Source organism: Octopus sinensis, linkage group LG10 (genome assembly GCF_006345805.1).
Source record: "Octopus sinensis linkage group LG10, ASM634580v1, whole genome shotgun sequence".
Lineage (NCBI taxonomy): Eukaryota > Metazoa > Mollusca > Cephalopoda > Octopoda > Octopodidae > Octopus > Octopus sinensis.
Genome location: NC_043006.1, coordinates 63591048 through 63616653, shown reverse-complemented (window position 1 = coordinate 63616653; position 25606 = coordinate 63591048). Strand labels below are relative to the sequence as shown.

Genomic DNA, 25606 nt, shown 5'->3' with positions numbered 1-25606 from the left:
CTGAACCCTAATTTTATATATATATATATATATATAAATATATAAGACAGGTTGCCCCTGGGAGCTCCTCTATGCTGACGACCTTGCTCGAATTGCTGAGTCACTATCAGAACTAGAGGAGAAGTTTCAAGTGTGGAAACAAGGATTAGAATCGAAGGGCCTTAGAGTCAACCTAGCTAAAACCAAAGTCCTAATAAGTAGGAAGGTAGGCAAACCACAAACCACTTCAGGTAGATGGCCCTGCTCAATCTGTAGAAAAGGCGTAGGTAGAAACTCTATAAGATGTACACAGTGTAAGCTATGGACACATAAGAGGCGCAGCAATGTCAAAGGATGGCTAACTGGGAAGATAGTTTTTGTATGTGGCAGATGGTCAGGAGCAATAAACACTGAAATTGTGCAGAGAACAACTTTTGGCACATTCCAGGGAGAAAATCTAGAAATAGTTGATAGCTTCTGTTACCTAGGTCAGCAAGTCAGTAGTGGGAGAAGGTGTGCTGAAAGTGTAGCTGCTAGAATAAGAATAGCCTGGGCAAAGTTCAGAGAGCTCTTACCTCTGCTGGTGACAAAGGGCCTCTCGCTCAGAGTAAAAGGTAGACTGTATGACGCATGTGTACGGACAACCATGCTACATGGCAGTGAAACATGGGCCGTGACTGCTGAGGGCATGTGTAAGCTTGCAAGGAATGAAGCCAGTATGCTCCCCTGGATGTGTAATGTCAGTGTGCATACTCGACAGAGTGTAAGTACCTTGAGAGAAGCATCAGATGTGGTATGCAAGAGAGACGACTGTGCTGGTATGGCCATGTGGCGAGAATGGATGTGGATAGCTGTGTGAAAAAGTGCCACACCCTAGCGGTTGAGGGAACCTGTGCAAGAGGTAGACCCAGGAAGACCTGGGATGAGGTGGTGAAGCATGACCTTTGAACATTGGGCCTCACTGAGGCAATGACTAGTGACCGGGACCTTTGGAAATATGCTGTGCTTGAGAAGACTCAGCAAGTCCAAGTGAGACTGTAACCTCACGGCCTATGTCAGAGGTGTAACCAGCCCACTTATGCATTCCTCTGGGAAGCAAGCTTCTTACCACACAGCCATGCCTATATCTATCTATATATATATATATATATTATATATATATATATATATATATATATATATATAGAGAGAGAGAGAGAGAGAGAGAGAGAGATAGGTAGATATATATAGGCATGGCTGTGTGGTAAGAAGCTTGCTTCCCAACCACATGGTTCTAGGTTCTGACCCACTATATGGCACTTTGGGAAAGTATCTTCTACTATAGCCTCAGGCTAACCAAAGCCTTGTGAGAGGATTTGGTAGACAGGAACTGAAAGAAGCCCATTATGTGTGTGTGTATAGATGGAAATGGCTGGGTCAAGTTTGTCGCTAAAAACTGAACTCAGTTGTCAGGATCGTTTTGCAATGGGTTCCACAAGGTAAAAGAACATGTGGCAGAGAACAATAACAAAAGATCTTAAAAGCAGAGGGTTAACAATGGAACAATCTGTCAAGGATGCTCTCAGCGCTAGAAGGTGGAATAATTTTGCTGTCACCTCAAGTGCCACAAGGCACAATGAGAACCAAATGTAATGAATGTGTGTCCATGCTTGTCCCTCAGCACTGATTGACAACTGGTGTTGATGCGTTTACTTCCCCATAACTTGATAGTTTGGCAAAAGAGATCACTAGAAGTGGCAGGCTTAAAAATAAAATAAGCAGCGGTGTTGCGTTGGTCAACTAAAATTCTTCATGACAGAGTCTAATGATTGAAACATTCTGAAGATAAAAGATGGCCTGTTTGGCTTCAAAATTCCTGTGTCAACTAATTTCTTCAAAGTTGATTCCTTAGATGGTTCCCTAGACTTAACCTCATGCTCTCGTGAACAGTTACAACCGTGTGTAGGCTCTTGGTATGACTTGCAAGCAGTAATCACCTTCAACAGCTCTATGAAATGTTTATCAAGTGTCCATTATAAAAACCTCTCTGTATTTGTAGTTTACTGAGAAATATTTATGCAGCACAGAACTTTATCAGTGATCAGGTCGTGGTCTCAAAGTAATGAAAATATTTTGGCAAATTAAACCTAAATGTTGAAGTGAATCTAACAGCATTTGTGTGTTTTTTTAATTGCTTATAAACACCTTCCACACCGCAATTGATTTTGTTTCAGCATACGATCTCAGATCAGGTCACTTGCTATGCAAGTACATCTCTATAATATTTATTTAATAATGCTACAGATTTCTTGTCTGTGCTAGATTTAACATTTCTTTAAAAAAAGAAACAGAGGGTGTATTTTCGTAGGTCAACTTTTAGGTTTCCTATTTTTTAACTGAAAGGTCATATGATATCATATCTTATTTTCCCCATACTTCCTCATAGACCATCGTCCTAGTTTTCAAATACATCTGGCAAATTATTGTATCTCTGACAGATGAAGCTATTAGTAGCTCTTTTTTCAATGGTGTATATTAAATGATCTTTAATCTCAATTGATAAAGCAGCTTTTTTTGTTGATCTTACTGTAATAGAACAGTAAACCATATTTGTGTGTGTACTCTTTACTCTCTTTTACTTGTTTCAGTCATTTGGCTGCAGCCATGCAGGAGCACCACCTTTAGTCAAACAAATTGACTCCAGGACTTATTCTTTGCAAACCTAGTACTTATTCTATCGGTCTATTTTTGTCAAAATGCTAACTGATGGGGACGTAAACACACCAGCATCACTTGTCAAATGATGGCGGGGGGAGAACAAACACACACATTTATATACATATATATGTATATGACAGGCTTCTTTCAGTTTCCATCTAGTAAATCCACTCACAAGGCTTTGGTAAGCCCAAGGCTATAGTAGAAGGCACTTGCCCAAGATGCCACGCAGTGTGACTGAACCCGGAACCATGTGGTTGGTAAGCAAGCTCCTTACCATACAGCCACCCCTTTGATCATGAATGACCACAGGATTGCACCTAGAAAGTTCCCCTCCAAGGGACAAGTCCAAGCAAGGTTGTTTATGGAAGATCAGCAGTCACCCATGCATACCAGCCTCCCTTCTCCACGCCACCGATGTCATCCAAGGGAAAGGGAAAGGCACCAGTGACGTCGCAACTCATTTCAACAGTTGAGTGAATTGGAGCAACGTGAAATAAAGTGTCTTACTCAAGAACACTATACACAGCCTGGACCTGGAATTGAAATCACAACTACACAATTGAAGGCCTGATGCTCTAACCACTGAGCTATCCATCATCATATATATATATATATATATATGCAGGAGCAGCTGTGTGGTAAGACTGAGGGTTGGTAAGCCAGAAGGCTGCACCAAACTCCAATCCAATCCAATCTGGCTATGTTCCTTCCTAACACCAACTACTCCGAGAGTGTAGTGGATGCTTTTTATGTGCCACTGGCATGGGTGCCTGTCAGATGGTACTGTTATTGGCCACGACAATAACTTCACTTGACTTAACAGGTCTTCACAAGCGCAGTTTATTGCCCAATGATTGAAGGGTACTCTTAAATGGGCCGGTTATGCTGCACTGGTATACGGGTTAAACCATTAGAAATAATGAAGTGGGGCCAGTCAAAGCTTTGAACAAAAAAAATTTGTCCTCAAGAGCTGCTGGAAGTTTGAAAATACAATTGTAGTGCAAAGACAGGTTAGGAGAGAGTTTCAAATGAATTCCTCAGGAGTTCCAAAAAATTCCATTGCTTTGCATTTTCCCTAATGTCTGGAGCAGAATGGTCATCAACTTGAAACCAGACTCTTTTACTCGTTTCAGTCATCTGACTGCGGCCATGCTGGAGCATCGCCTTTAGTCGAACAAACTGACCCTAGGACTTTTTGTTTGTAAGCATAGTACTTATTCTATCGACCTCTTTTGCTGTCCACTATGCTACGGGGACATAAACACACCAATCTTGGTGTGTTTATGGGGGGGGGGGGGACAAACACAGACACACAAACATTATATATATATATATATATAAGCTTTCAATTTCTGTCTACCAAATCCACAAGCAGGGCTTTGGTCAGCCAGAAGCTATAGTAGAAGACACTTGCCAAGATGCTACACAGTGGAACTGAACCCGGCACCATGTGGCATGTGGTTGTTAAGCAAGTTTCTTACCACACAGCCACACCTGAAAAAATTAAATTGTGAAACTGAAATTTATTTTAGTTCTATATTTAAGAGATGAGGAATTATATACATTTTTTACATGTAACGGATATTTGTCCTCATCTTGTTTGTTGCTAACATTGCATTTCGGCTGATATACCCTCCCGCCTTCATCAGATGTCTTGGGGAAATTTCAAACCTGGATTCTCGTTCTTAAGGCGTAGTGGTTAAGAGCGTGGGCTACTAACCCCAAGATTCCGAGTTCGATTCCTGAATAATAGTAATAATAATAAAATCAAAAAATACCTCGGAATGAGAACCCAGGTTCCAAATTTCCCCAAAACACATTAAGCCAAAACGTGTTAACAACAAACAAGATGACAAATATCTGTCAAGTGTAAATAATGTAAAAAATGAAATTTATTTAATTAACACTGGCTTTATAAACATTAATGTGTGTGTGTGTGTATATATATATACATACATACATACACACACACATATACAAGCAGTCAATCTACTCTGCTGGGTGGTCAGTGTTAGGAAGGGTTTCCAGTCATAAAAACCGTGCCAAAAAAAAAAAAAAAAAAAAAAAAAAAGGAGGTCTGGTGCAGTCTCCTGCCTGACCAGCTCCTGTCAAACCGTCCAACCCATACCAGCATGGAAAGCAGACATTAAATGATGATGATGATATATAATCCAAATAGGTCTGGCTGTGTGGTAAGAAGCTTGCTTCTGAGTTCAGTCCCACAGCATGGCACCTTGGACAAGTGTCTTCTACTATAGACTCAAGCCAACCAAAGCCTTGTGAGTGGATTTGGAAGACAGAAACTGAAAAAAGCCGATCGTGTGTGTGTGTATATATATATATGTATTATGTGTGTGTGTCTGTATTTGTAGCCCTGCCATCACTTGACAACCAACACCAGTATATTCATGTCCCCATAACTTAGAGGTGTGGCAAAAGAGACTAACAGAATAACTACTAAGCTTATAAAGAATAAGTTCTGGGGTCAATTTGACTAAAACTCTTTCCCCCTTTAGTGTTCAGATTAATCTGTCAAATGTGGTGCTTATTTGTTCATGCTATTTTGAATTCTTCAGGTTCAAAGGGGGTTTCCACAATCTCTGCTTGTAACTTTAATATTTTACATACAGATTTGAAATTTTGTCAGTGGGTGCTTGTATACCAGTGGTTTATAGTTATGTAATTTTAGCTGATCTTGCTGATTAACTTTGACCTTTAAATTTAATTTAAAGGTCAATTTAATTAACAGGTGTAAAAGGAACGACATTATAAACATCATCATCGTATTCAAATCAAGTGACAGTCATTGACAATAAGAAAAGGTTTGAGGCTTTGTGTATTCTTTGTGAGAAGTCAGAAAAAAAAAAGAGTTTATATAAAAACATTCTCATCAGGTAACAGATTTTTCCCCCGTCTATCAAATTTACTTACAAGGCTTTGATTAAGCCAGGGCAACGGAAGAAAACACTTGCTCAAGGTGTTTTGTAGTGGGACTGAACTCAAGACCCTATGGTTGGGAAGAAAGCTTCTTACATGTGGGTGTAACCACACAGCTATAACTATACATATGAAAATGCAAATTATCAACACTGCTTCATTTTAGAATTTCTTTATTTTTCAAAATTAACATAATGGGTTTAACAAAATTTATTTTTAAAAAAAAGCAAAGAAAAATAACTGAAATTGATTTATCCAATTTGATGAAAAAAAAAAAAAGAAAACAATGTCATTCTTAAAAATATTTATAAAGAATTATTCAAAAAAATTTTTTGAGGAGAGGGGAAAGCCGATTACATTGAGATGGCAGCAGAGTCAATACATCAAACTGTTTTAGGGGTATTTCTTCTGGTTCCTTAGATTTCAGAGTTCAAATCGCACCAAGATCAACTCTGCCCTTCATCCTTTTGTGATTGCTGAAATAAAGTACCAGTCAAGGACTGGAATCAATTTAATCGACTATCTTACTCCTGCTAGCCTTGTGCCAAAATTTGAAACCATTATTGTTATTATTATTATTGAGTAAACAAGCAACATATGCCATCAAAGTGATACTGGCGTATAAATATATGAAGCCTAGTATACCCATCATGACTACCTGTCTGATAGGGGTACACTAGGCACATGCATCACAACCATATGTGCACAAGATGCTCTGATATCAAGGTAAACAGTGCATGGACTTTCAGGTGGGACCCAGTTAGAATTTTCAGATCTTTTTGGCTTGAACGGCAGTTTTTAACATAATTTCTAGGTAACTAAAAAATTTTTAACTTCGTATACTAGTAGAATGTGTTTATAAAACATCATTTTCTCTTGGTTTTCTTGAGAAAATTCTGTAGTTTGTAACATATTTCATCTTTAATTTCTTGCATTTCGGCAATTTTAACCAATCAAATACGTCCATTGAGGTAAACAACATTCCGTGCCGTATGAATATGTCTCTCGTTTAAGAAACAGATTGGGTTTATTTACATTTGTGAAGAAAAAAAAAACCCTTCCCCCCACCCCTAACCCTAAATCTAAAATAGATTGAAATGCAATAGATCGATTCTAGGGTCATAATTATGGGCGACAATTTCATATGACACCACTAGAAAAAATGGCAGTTTTTTCTAGCGACGTCATATGAAATTGTCACCCATAATTATGACCCTAGTTCTACAGAGGGTTAGTGGAAGAAAAGTGCGACGACGTTCTCGGGGAAACTCTAGGCATTGACGATAATGAGCTGAGCAGTCTGTTCGGAAGGACTTTCGGGCCGGGGCCAATGGATAATTTCTAGAAATCCCTCGCCTGGCAGTGTTACCAAGGAGCTCTGCCTGTTCGAGATAAACTCTACCGGCACAGAAGTGCCATCAGCCGGACCTGCCCGAGGTGCTGCCAGGACGATGAAACTGTTCTGCACACACTCGTTCAGTGTCCGAGTATTGCTGAACTATGGGTTTATGTCGAAGAGCTACTGTCGCGTAGAGGACGAATCTGGCTATCAGCTGAATCCATAGTGAAGATTGCCCCACCGACCCCCTTTAACCGGGAGGGCAAGGCAGTTTTCCTTTGCCTAATGGCTGTAGCAAAAGAGGTGGTATGGTGGACCCGTTTGAAAGGGCTATGGTCAGACACTTTCCTCTTTGGCCCAGGCCGCATCAACTTTTTCAAGTTTCACTTGAAAAGGAAGGTGAGAGTAGAGAGGGAAGTGCTGTCTGATAGCAAGTTTAATGAAAGGTGGATAAATGTCGCAAGAATGGCTAGTATGAAAGGAGCGATTCTGAGGATACACCTGTAAGAAAAAGGTATTACAAAAGGAGAAAGGGGCTCTCTACCCCACCTTTTGACCAGGCTCCCATGGCTTTTTCCACCAGGAACCTTTCGTAACGCCTCCACCTATAGGGAGTTTTTTTCATTGTTGAATATTTTTCGTTGTTACACTGTTTTTTACACAGATTTTTACAAATGGACAAAACCCTTTGTAACTTTCGTCCTGTGTTTTGTCCCTTTATGTTATAATTAATTTTTGTCAGTCCTTGTGGCCAATAAAAGAATTAATTATTATTATTATTGTTGTGGTGTTTAGCAAAATGTTTAGTCTCTACATTCTGAGTTCAAATTCTACTGAGGTTAGCTATGCCTTTCATCTTTTCAGTGGTGGGAGTCAATAAAATGAGTACCAGTTACAAACTAACCCTCTGCCCCAGAATTTTATACTGAGAAAAGCATGCCAAAGAAAACCATTGAAAACCATGCCAAATCAGACTGGAGTCTGGTGCAGCCTTCCAGCTTACAAGCCTCAGTCAAACCATCCAATCCATGCCAGCATGGAGAACGGATGTTAAATGATGATTGCTTGTCTATCAACACCTGCTCAGGGTGTATCCAGAATGACATTTAGTACATAGCAAGGGGTAGACAATATGGCACCATTTCGGTGCTTGTTAAGTCAGAAGGCCTCCCTATGAGTGGGCTACATAAATGCTCATCAACTGCGGTCCCCTTGGAAGGATGGTCGCTCGCTTGCTCAACAATCTCAGGTTGCTAGGGCTGGATGTGATAGCACCACTATCAACAACAAGGATGCAACCAATGGCAAACAATGACACCAACAAAAACAACTTCACCAAATCAAATAAGGTCTGCTGACATGGCCAGTGCTAAAAAAGAAATGTTTCTGTTAGCCCTCAATGAGAAGATAAAGGAACTGACCCAAGCCATAAAAACCCAGTAAAATTGAGTGGGGTAAGGCCTCCTAAAATGATGGAAACAAAAGAAAAAAAAACAGTATATTTTAAATGTGCCTCGTGTAAATGCAGCTAAGCAAAAATGACCTCAATCTGTCAAGTGGTGGAAGCTCTGAAGGATATTTTAGATGTGGCCCACATGAAAAGAAGCAGACAGTATGACAGTTTCGAAGTCCTCTTCAAAAATGAGGACCCTGCACAAAAACTTCTGGTAGAGTGAGGAGTGGGTCCTGTGCCCAACCGATCTTTCAAAAAGAACAGCCAGGATAAGAATATCGGGTATTCTGCCCTGGCGTGAACATCTAGTGGATTGTCACCTCCTGGAGGTGAAACAGAACAGTAGGGAGAACTTCCGGGTTAACCATAGAAATCTTGCTTCTTGTGAAACCAGAAAACTCCAACACTATGGCAACCCCACATCGCCCCAAAAAGAAAACACACACAACAGACAACCACAGAAACTCCTAACTTCATGCTGTTGAGGAGAGCCAACAAAAATTTGATTATTGTCATAGCCAAAAATAAGGAAATTGGGAGAGGGGGTGCAATATACAACACCCCGGACTCAAGCCAAAAAGAAAAAAAAAATTGACGAACAACACAAAAAATTCCCCAATCTCATAAGGGGTAATGTCTTTTATAGCATTTGATAATTTTAATAAGGAAAATTTATAAGTTCTTATAAATTCTTTTTTCAATATTATAGTTTCATTATATTATGCATGAGAAATATAATAATTTTGTTTCTTCCAATAAATTGCAGTTAAAAATATAGAACAATTGTAAAGATTTATGAATCTGGGGAAGACTCAGACATTATAATATCAAATATTGTGATCTTGTCATGAGAAACAGAAACTGTCATAACTGGTGTCCACATCATTCTTGTTATCATTCCACTTAAAAAGAGATTTTTATGATAGACCCATTCAGTTTCAAAATTAAAGTTCTTCGCTCTCATTCACTCATTACCCATTCATTTCCTACAGAAACATATCTGAGGAGTAGAAATGTTGTGTAAGGGATGATAAAATTAAAAAACACAATTTGTGATTTTACATTGAGGGAAACATCTCATTTCTCATTCAGAATGTTTCTCATTTCTAGGAGAACAAATTAATTGGTAGGAGAATACAATTAAATATGAATTCATGGCAAAAATGATACCTCAGATATTACTCCAGCACCATAGCATTATTTGCTCATATTAACAAGGATAATGTGGAGGTATTGAAGGTGGAGAAGTCAGCAGAGGTTAAGTGGTGGGGATATACGGTGCAGGTTCTGGCACACATAACCGTGCGAGACCTGTACAACATCCCGGAGGAGTTGGTCTACCCTGACGAGACACGGCTCAGAGTTGTGGTAGAGGGAAGACCCCCAATCTGCTATAATTGTAAATCGAGGGGCCACATGAAGGATGTGTGCCCGGGGGAAAAAACAAAAGCACCGGAGGTTGTAATAGAGGAGTGTAAAGATGCGTGTGTGGAGGAAGCGAAAGCGGAGGAAGCACGAATGGAGGAGCAGTTAAATGAGGATACGGGAGAAGAACGAGCAAGTGCAGAAGAGGAAAAAACAGAAGATAGGAAGAGATCAAGGGTGGAATCACCACCGAAAGATCTAAAAAAGAAAAAAATCAAAAGCAAGATAGCAGAAGAGAGAGAAGAGAGAACATGCAAAGAACAGGAAGTAAAAGAGAAGGCGAGAGAGCGGCCAAGGACAGAGTTTGAACAAGAATGGGAGACAAGAGTGAACGAACAGTTGGAATCGTGTAAATATGGAAGAAGGCCTACAGGAAAAAACCTGAAAGCAGTTGTGATGTATATTAAGAATACAGAAGTGGAAAAGAGACTTGCAGGTAGGAAAGGGTTGGTCAGGGTGAAGGTGAACCCAAAACTGTATGGCGACGATGTAAAAGGCGCAATTATAGAAAAAGAAACATACACAAAATTAAAAAAGATATTTAATGCTATTCATATAACGCATTATGTACGGTATGACAATTTACCAAATGTAATAGACCATATGGACCTATTAGAATATATGACGGACGAACGTCCAATATAAAAGAATTAGAATTGTTAATTGTAAAATTGTAAGATGTAAAGTTGTATTTTGAACAGGAATATATGTAATGTTAAAATGTAAATTGTAAAATTATTGTACTTTGAACTGGAATATATGTAACTGTAAAATTGTATTTTGAACTGGAATATATGAAATGTACAATTGTATTTTAAACGGAACTGCGAGTTGGGGGTTCGTAAGCCGTTCCATCTCATTACATATAATTCATCTTTACTTCATATTTTATTTTTACTTTATGTACCCCATGTCCCGTCTTGTAATGTCCCCCTCTTCGTGGCCCCTTTGTGGGTAATAAAGAAATACATATTAACATTCACAATATTCGAAATTTATAGGTATGAAACTGGTAGAACCATTTACTTGATTGACCAAAATGATAATAGAACTGAGAACTAATTTCTTGCCATTTTATATATATTAAAAAAAAATGCAACATATGATACAGTTAAGATTACCTTTGGTATCTTGCTTAGTATTTTCTACATTTATAAGTGTAGAAATGTTGTGCAAGGGACAATAATAACATAAACTATCAATTTCTTACCATTTTACATATAGGAAAAAATGGTTGTCATTCCCATTTAAGTTTCAAGATATGATAGAATTAGGATTACCTTTGGTGAGTTAATATTTTCTACATTTATAAGCGTAGAAATGTTGTGCAAGGGATGATAATAGAATTAAGAATCAATTTCTTGCCATTCTACATTGAAGAAAACATGACTTCTCCATTACAATATTCAAATTTATGAGGGTGGAACTGAATGCCAAGACAACATATGTTGTTGACAGGTATGGTATAAGGGTGCCAGTGTTGGATGTGACCAGAGTCCATATTGTTTAGTCATTTTGACCCGTGTAATTCACTTTGTTGATTACTTGTTGAAGGTCTCCAACTAATTATTGTTAATTATTGAAATGCTATTTTCGCCTAATTGTTTTCTTACCCATTTATGGATGAAATGATGGAGAGCCAACCAGTTCCAGCAGGCAGTTTTGCTGCAGCAACGAGAACAGGTTTGACTGCTGATATATTACAAATGAGAGAAGTAAATATAGACGAATAGAAGTATAACAACCTTATCGAAAAGGAAGTTACCAACCTGAAGTTGACCCCGCTGAAAGATGTGACGGAAAATGCAGCAAAACGGACAGTAGTGTATAGAACATTGTCAACGGCATCAAAAATGATAGAAATAGCTACAGTGGAAGCAGCTGAAGAATGTCTGAAGGACATAAAAGGCCTCACGACATTCTATAAAAGAGGCAAAAAGTATGGCACAGTGGAGGTGCGGTTCGTGAGCGAACAAGACTCAATAAAACACTCCACTGTGTCATTGAGGTCAGCAGAATGGGTGCTACTGCCAACCTACTGTGGCAAACGTGCAGCCAGTGTTAGGATTGGCAGAGTGCCCCCGGAGATTGATGAGGCATGGGTGGTGGCAGCCATCCTCTACAACACGAAGGAAGAAACAAGTGCTGAAAGCATCAAGAATGAATGAGGTAAACTGAAGGGATATGGCCTCGAGGTGACTGTCCAAATCAATTTACAAGATTTGCACAAAATTGCAGAGGAGGTCGTGTTGTCCAAGGAAGTGAAACTAAGAGCGAACTACAGTTGGAAGAGATAGTCATCGAGAAGGAGAGTTTGAGGAAGATGAGGGTCACACCACCTGAAGACGAAGTGAAGGAAGTGGAGAAGAAAATAATAACATACAGAACGTGGAGTGTGGTTTCGAAGAGAATAGAAGTAGCAGAAGTGGAAGAAATCGAGAAGTGTCTACAGGAAATTAAAGGGAAAACTACCTTCTACAATAGAGGTAGAAAATTTACGACAGTAGACGTTCGTTTTGAAAACGAAGACGAAGCCAAGAGAAACACCACGATAGTATTGAAATCCGAAAATGGATCCTGCTTCCAAGCTATTGTGGAAAAAGAGCAGTGAGAATACAGATTAGTAAAATCCCACCGGAGCTTGACACGGAAAGGATAGTAGTGGCAATAATATTCAACTGCAAAGAGAGCGTCGACATACTGAAGGTAGAAAAGTCGAAATTGGTGGGGTTATGCGGTGCAGGCTTTGGTTCACATAACCATGCTAGACCTGTATAAAATCCCAGAGGAATTAGTGTTCCCCGACGAGACATGACTGAGAGTCGTGGTGGAGGGGAGACCACCAGTGTGTTACAAATGTAAAAGTAGAGGGCATATGAAGGATGTGTGCCCCCTAAGAGAAGTACAAGAGAAGACGATAACACTGGAGGCTTTGACAGAGGAGTTACAAAAGGAGAATATGGAATTGCAAGCGGAAGAGGAAATCGTGACAACAGACAATGTAGAAAGTGGTGACGAGTTGGTGAAGGAGAAAGAAAAGGAAAGAACGGAAGAAAGAAAGCGAACACGGGTGGAATCACCACCCAAAGACCGAAAAAAGAAGTCTGCCGACGAGATAGAGGAGCGAACGCATGAAGAGAGAGATACAGCAACGAAAGTGAGTGAAGTTTCAACGTGGGATGAAGAGAAAGAATAGGAAAGAAAACTGGAAGAACAACTGAAAATATGTAAGGAAGGACGAAGGCCAAAAGGAAGAAATCTCAAAGCGATAATGTTGTACAAAAAGGATAAAGAAATTGAGAAGAAATTAGCGAATATGAAAAATCTAACTAGAGTAAAACTGAACCCGAAGATATTCGATGATCAAATAAAGGCAGCAATTGTAGAAAGAGAGACAGTAATGAAATTAAGAAATTCAAATATAGCTGTAGGCATAATGCAATACATTCGATATGACAGTTTGCCAGGTATTATAGAACAGGGAGGAGTTAATCGCTTACATTACGGATGAACGCCCCGGATAGCACAATTGTAATTGTAAATGAAACTGCGAGCTTTGGGGGGCTCGTAAGTCATTCCATTTAATTCATTATAAATATTTCATTTCATACCATCGTTTCTGTAATTTTGTTACATGTACCCCATGCTCTGTATTGTATTGTCCCTTCTTCATTCGGGCCATTGTGCCTATAATAAAGATTCCAGAAACACAAAGAGGAGGTAGAACAGTACATATGTTTTATGTACCCCAATGTGTTGTGTTGTCTGTCCATGTATCGCCTCTTCTGAGTGGTTACGAGAAATTTATTTCTCCTAGCTGAGGAGGAGGTGCAGGCATGGCAGTCCTTATCAGGAAGAATTTGGATTTTCAGGTAAGTACTGTCTTTCTGGACCCAAAAGGTAGGCTGGTTGTCCTGGATGTGACTCATATGAGTAAACAGTCCATCAGGTTGGTAGCTGTCTATGCTCCTAAGGAGTGTAGGCAGTCTGGTCTTTACCAGGACCTGGAGCACTTTCTAGTGACGTCTAAAACGTTAGTTTTGGTAGGGGACTTCAACACTATCCTCGATGCACGGGTCGATAGTGTGGGCTCAACTCATAGGAAAGGGAATCCTTGCCTCAAGGGTCTACTAGAGAGCTATAATCTAGTAGACCGTTACCGACTGGATGAGCCGAGCGTTCCACAGTGGACGTGGAGTAACAATGACGGCTCACGCAGATCGTACCTAAATAGGGTATTTATTAAGGCAAGAGATAAGAATAGTATTAGTTGTCCACAATTTTGTATTGTGCCTTACATGGATCACAAACTTGTGATGTGTGAGGTACACGTAGATAAATGTCATAGACAAGGACCTGGATATTGGAAAATGAACAAGTCTATTTTGACTTCAGAGGGCATTATGTGACACCATCATTAACAATAGATGGTGGCACACCCTCAAAAGAGCCATCCGTTTGGAGTCCATTAGATTTAGCAAGCAGCTGAGTTTAGATAGGACTAGAATAGAGGACGATTTAGTTAAGAACTTAGACGAGGCAATGGAATCGGCCCTGCATCTAGAGTGCTGGCAGCAAGAACGGTTTTGTACCATCACCTCAACGCCAAGCATGAAGGTTGCATAGTCAGAGCTAAGCTACGTGCAGGGAAACAAGAAAGTATTAATGTTGCTGGATGGGCACGTCGTGCAGAGTCAGAGAGGTAAAATGTCCTCTATAAAGTCTTTAACAGACGAACAAGGGCGCAAGATCTATGGACAGGAGGAGATGCAGAAAGTCTTTCACCAGCATTTTGCTCAGTTGCTCTGGGAGAGTGGTCCGCTTGAGCGGGGGAAGACTTTAATGGACTTCCTAGCAAGGGGACCGCGACTCTCGGCACATGAAGTTGAATGCTGTGAAGGACTGATCACTCCCGTGGAGTTAAGAGGTGTCGGTTGAGTGTTCCAGAGAAAAGTCACCAAGGCTAGATGGTCTGCCCTATGAGTTTTATCATTGTATGCCAGACTTGTTCGGGGAGATACTGGCAGGTGTCTATACAAACTGGCAACAGAATGGGAGGATTCCCAGTTTTGTGAGCCAGGGAGTTGTGACACTGATCGAGAAAGATCTGAGCAAGAGGGGCCAGTATCTGTAATTATAGGCCCATAACTCTACTTAATGTAGACTTAAAGATTTTGGCCAAGGTGTTAGCAAAAAGGTTGACGGCTGTCGTGGAGAAACTTGTTGGGAAGGCACAGACATGTGCAATCCCAGGCAGGTCGATCCAGGATAATCTTCACCTTCTCCGCTACACCTTAGATAAGGTTGGGAAATTAGCCGGCAAAGGAGGGACATCGGTCCATTTAGACCACAGTAAAGCGTTCGATAGGACAGACCATCGGTACCTGGGGGCGGTCCTCGAAGCAGCTGGGTTGGGCCCTGGCTTTTGTGGGTGGATCTCCATTATGTACAGTGGCATCAAGTCTACAGTCCAGATAAACGGCTACCTAATGGAGCTGTTTTCAATCTAGCGTTCTGTTCCAATTGATATTGTGAATCCAGCAAAAGATGAATGGCTTCAGTGTTTCAAATGTTCTACCAACAGCAGAGGGCGCCATTTTGAATAAATTTTGTGAATTATTTTTCTTCAGCTCACAAATGTTCAAAGTTTCATTTGAATGCCACCATTAATTATCCTGAAATTGAAGATTTTCATTTTTAACAATATTTATGGATACACTATGTAGTAAAATCTGCTCGTATTAACAGACTTACATAGCAGCAGAAATGTTCAATGCACACTTTCTATCACTGATTTCACTGTAATCTGCCAAGACACTCTGCTGCTTTCCATTCCAGTCAGGTAAATGATTCTCCCTATTAACCCATTCATTTTAAAAATTAAAACAATTCACTCAGGTTTTTTCAGGATTTCACATTTACAATATTCAAAATTCATAGGTATGAAACTGTTCAGTAGGTCAGGGCAGTGAACTCCCACCTGTCAGCAGAAAAATATCATAGAAATGTTGTGTAAGAGTACATTAAGGGAAACGTCTCCTCATTTCTCATTTATAGAACAAATTGATTGGTGAGGGAATACAATTAAGTATCAATTCACTGCAAAAGTGATACCTCAGATACTACACATTTCTCATTTAAAATGTTTGTAGGAAAAGAAATAATTGGTAGGGTAAACGAATCTCAAGTGAATTCATTACAAAAATGATACCTCAGATATTATTTCAGCACCATAGCATTATTTGCTAAAACTAACAGTTTACATGGCAAAAGAAATGTTCAATGCACACCTTAGCCGTCAGCTAAGACTAGATAAGGCCAGAATAGAAGGGCGACTAGTTAAGGACTTAGAAGAGGCATTGAGATTGGACTCTGCATCCCACATTTTGGCAGCGAGAATGGTCTTGTACCGTCACCTCAAAGCCAAACATGAAGGATGTAGAGTTCGGGCTAAAGTGTGAGCATTGGGCCGTGAGGGAATTAATGGTCGTGGAAGGGCCCATGAGGTAGAAACCCAAGGCGGCAATGATACCACAATTAGTTCTCTGACCGACGATAATGAGAATTCGGGCAACGGATGGGATGAGATGTATGAGGTGTTTTACAAGCACTTTGCTGAGTTGTTTGGGAGGAGCAGGAAGCTGGATCACGGTGAGGCTATTAGGGACTTCCTGTCTGGCAGCCCACGTCTCTCGGCACAAGAGGCTAAGTGCTGTGAAGGGCCAATTACAGCCGAGGAGGTGATTGAGGTGCTAAGCGAATGCCCCAGGGAGAAGTCGCCAAGACTCAATGGTCTACCCAATGAATTCTATAAGAGTATGCCGGACTTGATCAGGCACCTGCTGGCCAGTGTTTATGCCAACTGGCAGCAGAATGGGGGAATTCCTAAGTCTGCAAGCCAAGGGGTGGTGGCATTGATCAGAAAGGACCTAAGAAAGGGGGACAAGATTAATAACTTCCAGTCCATAACTATGCTAAACACAGAGTTAAAGATTTTGGCCAAGGTGTTAGCAAAAGGTTGGCGCAGGTCATGGACAGACTTGTTGGGAGGGCGCAAACTTGCACAATCCTGGGCAGGTCAATCCACAACAACCTCTATTTTCTACGCTACACCTTACAGAGGGTAGGGAAGCTTTCTGGTACAGGAGGGGCATTGGTACATTTAGACCAGTCTAAAGCATTTGATAGGGTCGACCATCAGTACTTGGTGGTGGTCCTTGAGAAAGCTGGCCTGGGTCCAACGTTCCATGGTTGGATTGCTGCTACCATGGATTTTTATAGTGGGTTAGTGGAGATTATGTCTAAAGACACCTTTGGGGAGACCCTGGGCTGCGATGAAAAGCACTTGATCAACCTGTTCAGGAGAGTTTTCAAGCTGGGGTATCTGGATAATTACCAGAAATCCCTGGCTTGGCAGTGCTTCCGTGCAGCGTTACCTATTAATGATAAACTGTCAAGGCACAGAAGTTCTGTCTCGCCGACATGTCTGGGGTGCATTTAGGACAGGGAAACCATCATGCACACACTTGTGGAGTGTCCCAAATTAACGGGACTGATAGCTTTTGCAGAACTGTTGTCATTAATGGGAAGAGTACAGCTATCATCGAGATCGTGTCGCCTCCTTCCCTTAACAAGTAGAGGAACGCTTGCTTTTTCTGTGTAGTAGCCATACTAAAAGAAACAGTGGCAAAAAGGACCATGTTTGGGCAGATTGAGATGAATGAAAAAAGATGGCGCAGACACCAGGCCCTTCAAGTATAAAAAATATTCCCACTCCCACACAGACCAATCCCCACAAAGACAAAGACTCCCACCCCTGAGGCTGCGGTGCCGGTCTCCAAACAATATAAAAACCCAACCCTGCACACACAAGCTCCTACTAAAACAAAATCACCCGTCCCCTTGAAACCTGAGGCACCTATTGGGAAAAAATGCAACTCCCCAGACAATACCATGGAGGTACCAGAGGGGGAGTTTACTGTAGTACAGAAACAAACATTGGCACCATCCCCATCAAAAATACAAATGAAGTGCAAAATCGAAAAATGCCTGACCCCCATATGGAAAGACATAAAATACATAGCAAGGGGCTGAAAATGAAGGAAGTGGTGCTTCTGCCAACCTATATGGGGAGGCGAACTGCCCACATAAAGGTGGAAGAGATACCAACTGAAATTGAAGCTTGGAAAATAATGGCTGCCCTGCTGTACAATAGGACAGACAAAATAAAATTTGTACAGATTACATGCACTGCCCCACAAAATTGGCTCGGGCAGAGTATTTCAGCAATCATCCAGGGGGCTCAGAAGACATCAAAATGCTTCCAGACAGACTACTCAAGTGAAGATATCGTGTTAAGAATCCCCATGGAAGAAACTAAAATGTTATGAATGTGGTAAAAAAAAAAAAAGCCACATTCATGTAAACTGTGAGCAATGACTCAAGAAAGTGACACAGACACCAGTCCCTGCAGCTATTCAAAATGACCCCAAACCCCCATGGGAGAGGCAGTTGATCAACCTGTTCAAGAGAGCTTTCAGGCCAGGGTGTCTGGACAATTACCAGAAGTCCCTGGCTTGGCAGTACTTCCGTGTGGCATTGACTGTTCATAAGCTGTCAAGGTACGGAGGTGCCGACTCACCAACATGTCCGAGGTGCGGGCAGGATAGGGAAACCATTTTGCATGCATTTGTGCTTCTCTCCAAGTCAGCAATGCCAGTGGCGTTGGTTCTACCTAGTCCTTCTATACAGGGTTAGTAGAGTTCAAGTATGACATCGTGAGAGAAACCCTGGGCTTCGATGAAGGTCAACTTGCCAGCCTATACTGAAGAATATTTGAGCCAGGACCTATGGATAATTATCAGAAGTCCCTGACATAGCAATGTTATAGAGGCGCTTTACCTGTTTGAGATAAGCTTTTTAGACATGGGTCTGCACCTTCACTGGCTTGTCCAAAATGCAGGCAGGACAGTGAAACTGTTCGGCATGTGGTTGTGCAATGCCCAAAGGTTTTGGAATTCTGGGCTTATGTCGAACACCTGCTGTCACATTCGAGAAGAGTATAACTGTTGACCGAATCTATAAAGATTGTTCTGCTGCCCTCTCTAAATAGGGAAGAGCAAGCTTGTTTTCTCTTGGTAGTTGTTGTTGCGAAGGAGGTAGTATGGAAGACGAGTGAAAGGTATTGTGACAGGCAGTTTTATCTCCAGCCTTGGGTTAGTTAATTTTTTGTTTTCCACATGAAAAGAAAAATGAGGCTGGAGAAGAAATGCCTGTCACAAAGTGTGTTTCGTAAAAAATGGAAGTCTGTGGCAAGTATGTTGAGAGTGAAAGAACCTGTTTAAGTGAGAACATAAAAAACGAAAACAAAATCTTCAGTGTGAGAATGTGGTTTGCAGGATCAACCACATCCTCCGCTTCATTTTGTTAATCATACATTTGTATTTTTTTTTGTATTTCTAAAATTGTTCATTCATACTGTTAATCTCATTTGATCCCAAACCCCTTATTTGTTTGTCTAGCCTTGTATCATCCACTCTTTCTTTAACCTATATGGTGAATAAAGAAAATGACTATTTTTAGAATGACATTGTAGGGTAGTTGTGAGATGGTGGATCAGGCCAGTTTGAAAATAAAACGAGTAGAATATTCTGGCCAGTTAAAATGCTTAAAGGTTAAGAAATTATTTACAAGACATTCAACCTAAAAACAAAACTATAAGAAACAGTAGAAAATGTTTAAGACCCATATGGGTCTTCAAAGACTACAACATGAGGGGAAACAGATTTGCCACAATCGAAGTTAGATTCAACAGTGAAGAAAGAGCGAAGGACCTCTCCACAAAGTCCTTTGAATGTGAAAACATGATGATCCCTACATACCTTAGTTGTAGGGTCACAAAAATAAAAAATGTGCTCCTTCAAATAGAAATAAAATGGCTTGTGTCTGCTATTTATGATATTGAGGAGGAAATCCCTATCTTGGAAATCACTGTCCCGGACCAGCAAAATTGGATTGGCCAAGGAGTTGAAATCATTGCTCAAACTGATCCAATCAACTTTGATAAAATTCCACATCAAATCAAACTGACAGATGATTTGAATTTGCACTTTGCTCTCATGTGTTTTTCCCTCCCTGCCTGAGGTTATCATGGTCTTTTCCATAGGCTTTTCTTTCCACAGATAAACCTAGTCTATTTTTTACATTTATGATATTTTATGATACATGATCCTTTTGATTTTCTTTTACACAATCCTTTTTGATTGGAAATTTATTTTCTCCTTTTTTGTCTATTTTCAAAAAGAAAAGCTCTGCATTGTATTTTGACCCTTCTGTGTTCGGCCCTGTGTGGCTAATAAAGAAACTTATTTTATATTTCATCTGAAAGGACAAAAAGTAAAGTCAGCTAAGGATTGCCAATAACACAGACATTAGATTGACAAAGATTCTACAATTCCTGTAGTTAGAAGTAACTCCAAGCAAAAAAAAAATATATATAATTGTTTCTACTATAGGTAGAGGGCCAGAAATTTTGGGGGAGGGACTGGTTGATTACATTGACCTCCAGTGCTAAAGTGGTATTTATTTTGACCCTGAAAGGATGAAAGGCAAAGTCGACATTGGTGGAATTTGAACTCAGAATGAAAAGATCGGTGAAATGCCAAGTATTTTGCCCAGCATGCCATTATTATTATTATTATTCATATCATTATTAATAAAACCTTTCTACTGGAGGCACAAGGCCTCAAATTTTGGTGGGCGGGGACTAGTGTTTACATTGGTACTTAATTTATCAACCAAGAAAGGATGAAAGACAAAGTCAACCTCAGCGAAATTTGAACTCAGAATGTAGTGGCTGATGAAATACAGCTAAGCATTTCACCCAGTGTGCTAACGATTCTGCCAGCTCACCGCCTTAAATCATTAATAATAACAATAATGGTTTTAAATTCACAACTAAGAGTTCACAAAAAGCATTTGGGGCAGAACAGGACAACAAAATGTAGGATTACATAGAATAATATAAAAAGAAAAAAAAATATATATGTATAAATTTTAATAATGATTAATTCCCCCAAAAATGGGAGACTTCTTACAGATACCATAACCACCAAGGCAAGTGCCCTCTCCACAACATCATCTTTCAATTCACAGGCACATGCTTAGAGTAGGCCCATTCATGCCACAACCATTCTTCAATAAAATAGTTGGGAGGGAACATTTCCCTCTGAACCTCACTTTTCTTTTCAAGTGAAACTTGAAAAAGTTGATGAGGACTCGACAAAGAGGAAATTATCATCTTCACCCTTTTCAATATGGTCCACCATACAACCTCTTTTGCTAAGGCCACCAGACAAAGGGAACACTTCCTGCCCAAAGGAAGGCAGTGGGACGATCTCCACAATGGACTTGACTGATAGTCGGATCTGTTCTACATGTGACAGCATGTGTTCAACATAAAGCCACAAGTCAGCAATACTAAAGCACTGGATGAGAGCATACACAACAGTTCTCTCGCTCTGCGCACATCTCAGGCAAGCCCAGCTGATGGCACTTCCATGCCTGTAGAGTTTATCCTGAACTGGCAATACCTGCAGTAGCACTACCAAGCCAAGAATTTCTGGAAATTTTCCATAGGCCCCAGCCTGAAAGTTCTCCGGAACAGACCAACCAGTTGATACTTGACACCTACAGTACCCTAGAGAACATCATCACACTTGCCCACCACCAAACATCTACAGAACTTTCACCAACCACATTGCCCAATTGACAGAGAATTGGCAACACTCCTGGCGCCAGGCACCCTACCTTTGCCTATGCTTGACCCACGACTGCAGCTCAAAGAAACAAGCTGCAGAAGAGTGAGTCTGACAAATGGCAACCATGCCTGCTCACCCTCAAGAAAGTGCTGGAGATGTCATAGGCTCAGCACACATCTGAGCAAGATTGCGAAACTTTTGCAACCGCCACCTCTAACACCAGCCCCACATAATCTAAATCTATATCCAAGATGACATTCCAATGACCCATTAGCACTAAAGGTCAGGACATTTCCAGCAAAATCTCCAAACATCTGAAGAAATCTGGTTGTCCTGCTCCTATCAAAGATTAAACAGCTATCAGTCTGAAGGCTCCCTATCGCTACTGTTCACATCCAGGACTACCAATTTACCTTCTGGGTCCAGGAAAATGGCCCTTATTTTGAGATGCAGACCTCTCTGGAAGAACACTGCAGTTCCACCCTCATTCCCAGTTGACAAGAAAGTAAATCGCATATCCACTGCAAATGGATACGAAAGCTCTGAGTGACCTGAGGTTGTAGAGTAGGCAGCTATTCCTAAAGGAATGCCAGACCATGCGCATTTATACTACCTCTCCTAAGCAAAGCCATGTTTGTTAGAGAGAAGAAGAGCTAGGAGAATTACTTACCCTATTTCTGTTGAGAGACAAGTGTTGTCCTAGACATTTGTGGGGCTCTCCACAAGCATTTCTTTGTTGTTCAGTCTTATTTATGGCCACACAGAAATCTCCCATGCCTTTGGGATATTTTGTTTTCAGTTTATTAGTGTTCTTATAATTTTCAAGGAGTGTTGAAAATGTGATGGACTGGTTTAGAGTAATGTCTGTATAGTTTTGAAAGTGTTTTATCAAGTCTGTGTAGCTGATGACGCCTTGAGAGTGCTGCTTGTGTTGTTGGTGTGAATTGCTAGGCGTTTTCATTTGCTTGGGTGTTTGTAATGGTGGTGTTTCTAGTGCAGGAAATGTTTCTAGTTATGTTGGTGTAGAGCATGTGGATATGTGATGGTTTGTTGTTTTCTGTGTCTTCTCTAATTTTTTTTCATTTTTCTTTTCTCCCCACCCCCACTTTCACCAGGATCAATTCCTTGCTAGACAAGTTTTCACAGCGAGGTACCCTTGCACATTTCTAAGCTTGTGGATTTGTCAACTGGTCTAGGTGAGGCTTCATTTGGTTGCAATGGGTGATTTTTCTTGGATGTGGTATATCAATAGATCTCTGCTGTTGCTGCTGCTTTTAATGCTGAAGATGTCGGCAGCAGCTGGGATTTTCCTTTTCTTTGCATAGGGCAGAAAGCCTTTAAGTGGTTTGTCTCACCACAAATGTACCATCTCGGCTTTCTGTCCTCAACTGTTATGAACAGCTGTGCACCATTAGGGACATTGATCAGATCATCAATAGTTCTTGGTTGGTCTCTATTGATAATTCCTTTCCCATTTTATGCACTTAGAGAATCATTATTTTATTCTCTAATACCGTATAATATGGCTGCCACAAGCAAAGATGTTCGCTTCTGGTGATACCGCTACTATTTTTTCACCATCCTCTGACTGAGGTATGTTGGAATTAGTAGCAATTCTTCAGTTGGGAATTTCAGCGCCAAAGCATCGCCCATAGATGACATAAGTTTTCATCTCCCATACTGATCTCAGGAATATTTCAATCTGGGCCTGCATCGAAAGCTCTGGTCTTCTGGTCTTTGATGAAATACATTTTTTTTTTAATCTTGTATTTCCTTTGGTGGATTCAGAAACATTGTTCTCCCTTTGATATCACTTAACGTTTTTCCTGAAGCGTGAACTTTCTCCAGACGAAACACGCTTATGTGAAATCGTTCCCATTTTGTTTAGAAATAAGAACAGCTGTTGTTTCAGTTCTCTACGTTGGTCATGACGGTGGTAATAATGTTGATTTGGGTTTCGTTGGTCGATGAGTTCGGTGCCAATGTTCGCATTAAGTCAATTTCCTAGTTCGAACGTGTTGCTATGTCGTCGTGTCACCGCCGCTCTGCTGCTGTTTGTTGTTGTAATTTACTCGATTTGAATTTGAACTTTTGTGAAAGTTCACTTCCCACTTTCAGGACAACAACAAACGACTATGTTGCCTGCATCTCTCTATTAATGTTACCTCTCACTTCTTTTCCGTCTTCCAGGGCACCGAGAAATGGCAGGTGGATGTGAAAGAATTGTTTTTTCTCAAAATAAAACATTTCTTCTTTTCAAATTAAAGTCCGCAAAGGAGCACAAACAAATAAACAAACAGATTTATGCAATGCTGGTGGCTTTCACAAGTATTGTTTTAAAACAAAGTTTAAATAACTAACAACTTTTGAAGACACAAACAGAAACTTTTAAGCAGGGCGACCCACGTCCAACCGGTGCAAATATTATCTTGTCTAGGCACAAGGCCTGAAATTTCGATTTAGGGACTGGCGGATTATCAAGCTGGTACTTGTTTAACAACCCCCGAAAGAATTTGAATAAATAATAATCAGCAGAGTTTTGAAATAGCTATCCTTCGAACTCCCATTCCTCACGGAGAACAAAATTTAGAAGGCAAAATATATATATATATATATATAAAAAAGAAATTTCCACAATTTTTTTTCTTTTAGTCAGAATCTCAATTAGACGAAAACAAAAACTTTTCCTTTCTCAGTTAGGGTTGGGGCTTCAAGGGACAACTTTCCAAAAAAACACCACTTGCTGCTGAATAATTTCTCTCCCTGGCCATCCTCCGGTGCAACGCCCTTTTCATTTTTGTCTACTGGGACAATGAAGCAATCAGAATTACAAGAAATTGTACATTCCACTCTTTAATATAAATTTACTCCATATAGACTGCTCTTAAATTCACTCGCTCGTCATTGCCTTCGTGGTTGAGGACGAGACCTTTAACCTTCGATTAAACACTTCGTTATCAAAATTGTTGAGCTGGCTTAGAGGGAATAAATCTATAAAGAAATACGAAAAAAAAAAAAGACAAATCACCAAGGTTCTTTTTTTTTTGTTTTCCTTTGTATCTTGCACCACGCCCACAGCAGACTATACTCTCGATAACAATATGCAGAAAATTTTTTTTTTATACTAGGCACAAGGCCGTTTGTTGTTTTTACTTCCTTTACAAAACATGGTAATACAGTAATAAGACTACTATGTTGCCGTAAAGTTTAGAACTGAAAACAGGCAGAGAACTAACATTTTAAAAATTAGTCCAGCACTCAACTGTATCAGGAATGGATACGAAAGTATTCTCTCAAGTTTTTAGACAGACAAATAATATGAATAAGAGATAAAAAGAAAATTGGCAAGCTTATAACAGCTGCCCTCAAAGTATACACAATCCACGGACAAATTATAAATGGGGTTAAAGAAAATGTTCAAGTCAGGTCGTATAATTCATCCATGAGTCCGTTGTTCGGTAGCTGTTGGCTTTACTTACCAATCGAACATTGTTCATTATTTAATCGCACCTGTCACTGCACAACATCTTTTTTCGTGTTTTTCTTTCACTGTCTTTTTCTTTTCTTTTCTTTTTTTTTTTTTTAATAAATTTGGTTTCTGAAATCTCATCGTGTCAGTTTGTTTTGTTCTTTAATCTCGTTTGAAAGTATAAACAGTCTTGGCTCCTTCTTTCCAGGCCGAATAGACAAACAACGCTAGGATAATGTGAACGGTGAAAATGGAAACGATGGCTGCATAGAAATAGGAATCGCTGTTGGACATTTTGAAGATATTCTCGAAGATAAGCCATTTACTGAGGAAATAGCTGAGAATCGGCAATGTAAGCATTGCCGTACTGAAAAACATCATTGTTTTAACAACGGTACCAGAATCGCTGCTATCATCGTCTTCACGGATTCCTTGGAGTCCAGAGTCGGGAGGAAGCATATTTTTCATTTTACAAATAAACCAGTAAATATAAATATGCGTATATATTATACTGTATGTATATACACTTCTATTAGTAATGCGTG

General features: G+C 40.1%; 1 protein-coding gene across 3 annotated transcripts in view; it reads right to left on the bottom strand.

The window, feature by feature from the left end:
* The window catches only part of LOC115216776, a 33192-nt gene extending 7970 nt beyond the window's left edge, over window positions 1–25222 (bottom strand). For 2 of the 3 annotated variants that reach the window (XR_005001008.1, XM_036506723.1), the window contains exon 1: window positions 22263–25222. Coding sequence is in view for 2 of the 3 variants with exons in the window: in XM_036506723.1 (XP_036362616.1) it covers window positions 22263–22553 (291 nt within the window). In the remaining variant the exon portion in view is untranslated. The remainder of the gene's footprint in view (window positions 1–22262) is intronic. The other variant, XM_036506722.1, reaches the window with a different exon arrangement.
* Between the last annotated feature and the right edge of the window lie 384 nt (window positions 25223–25606).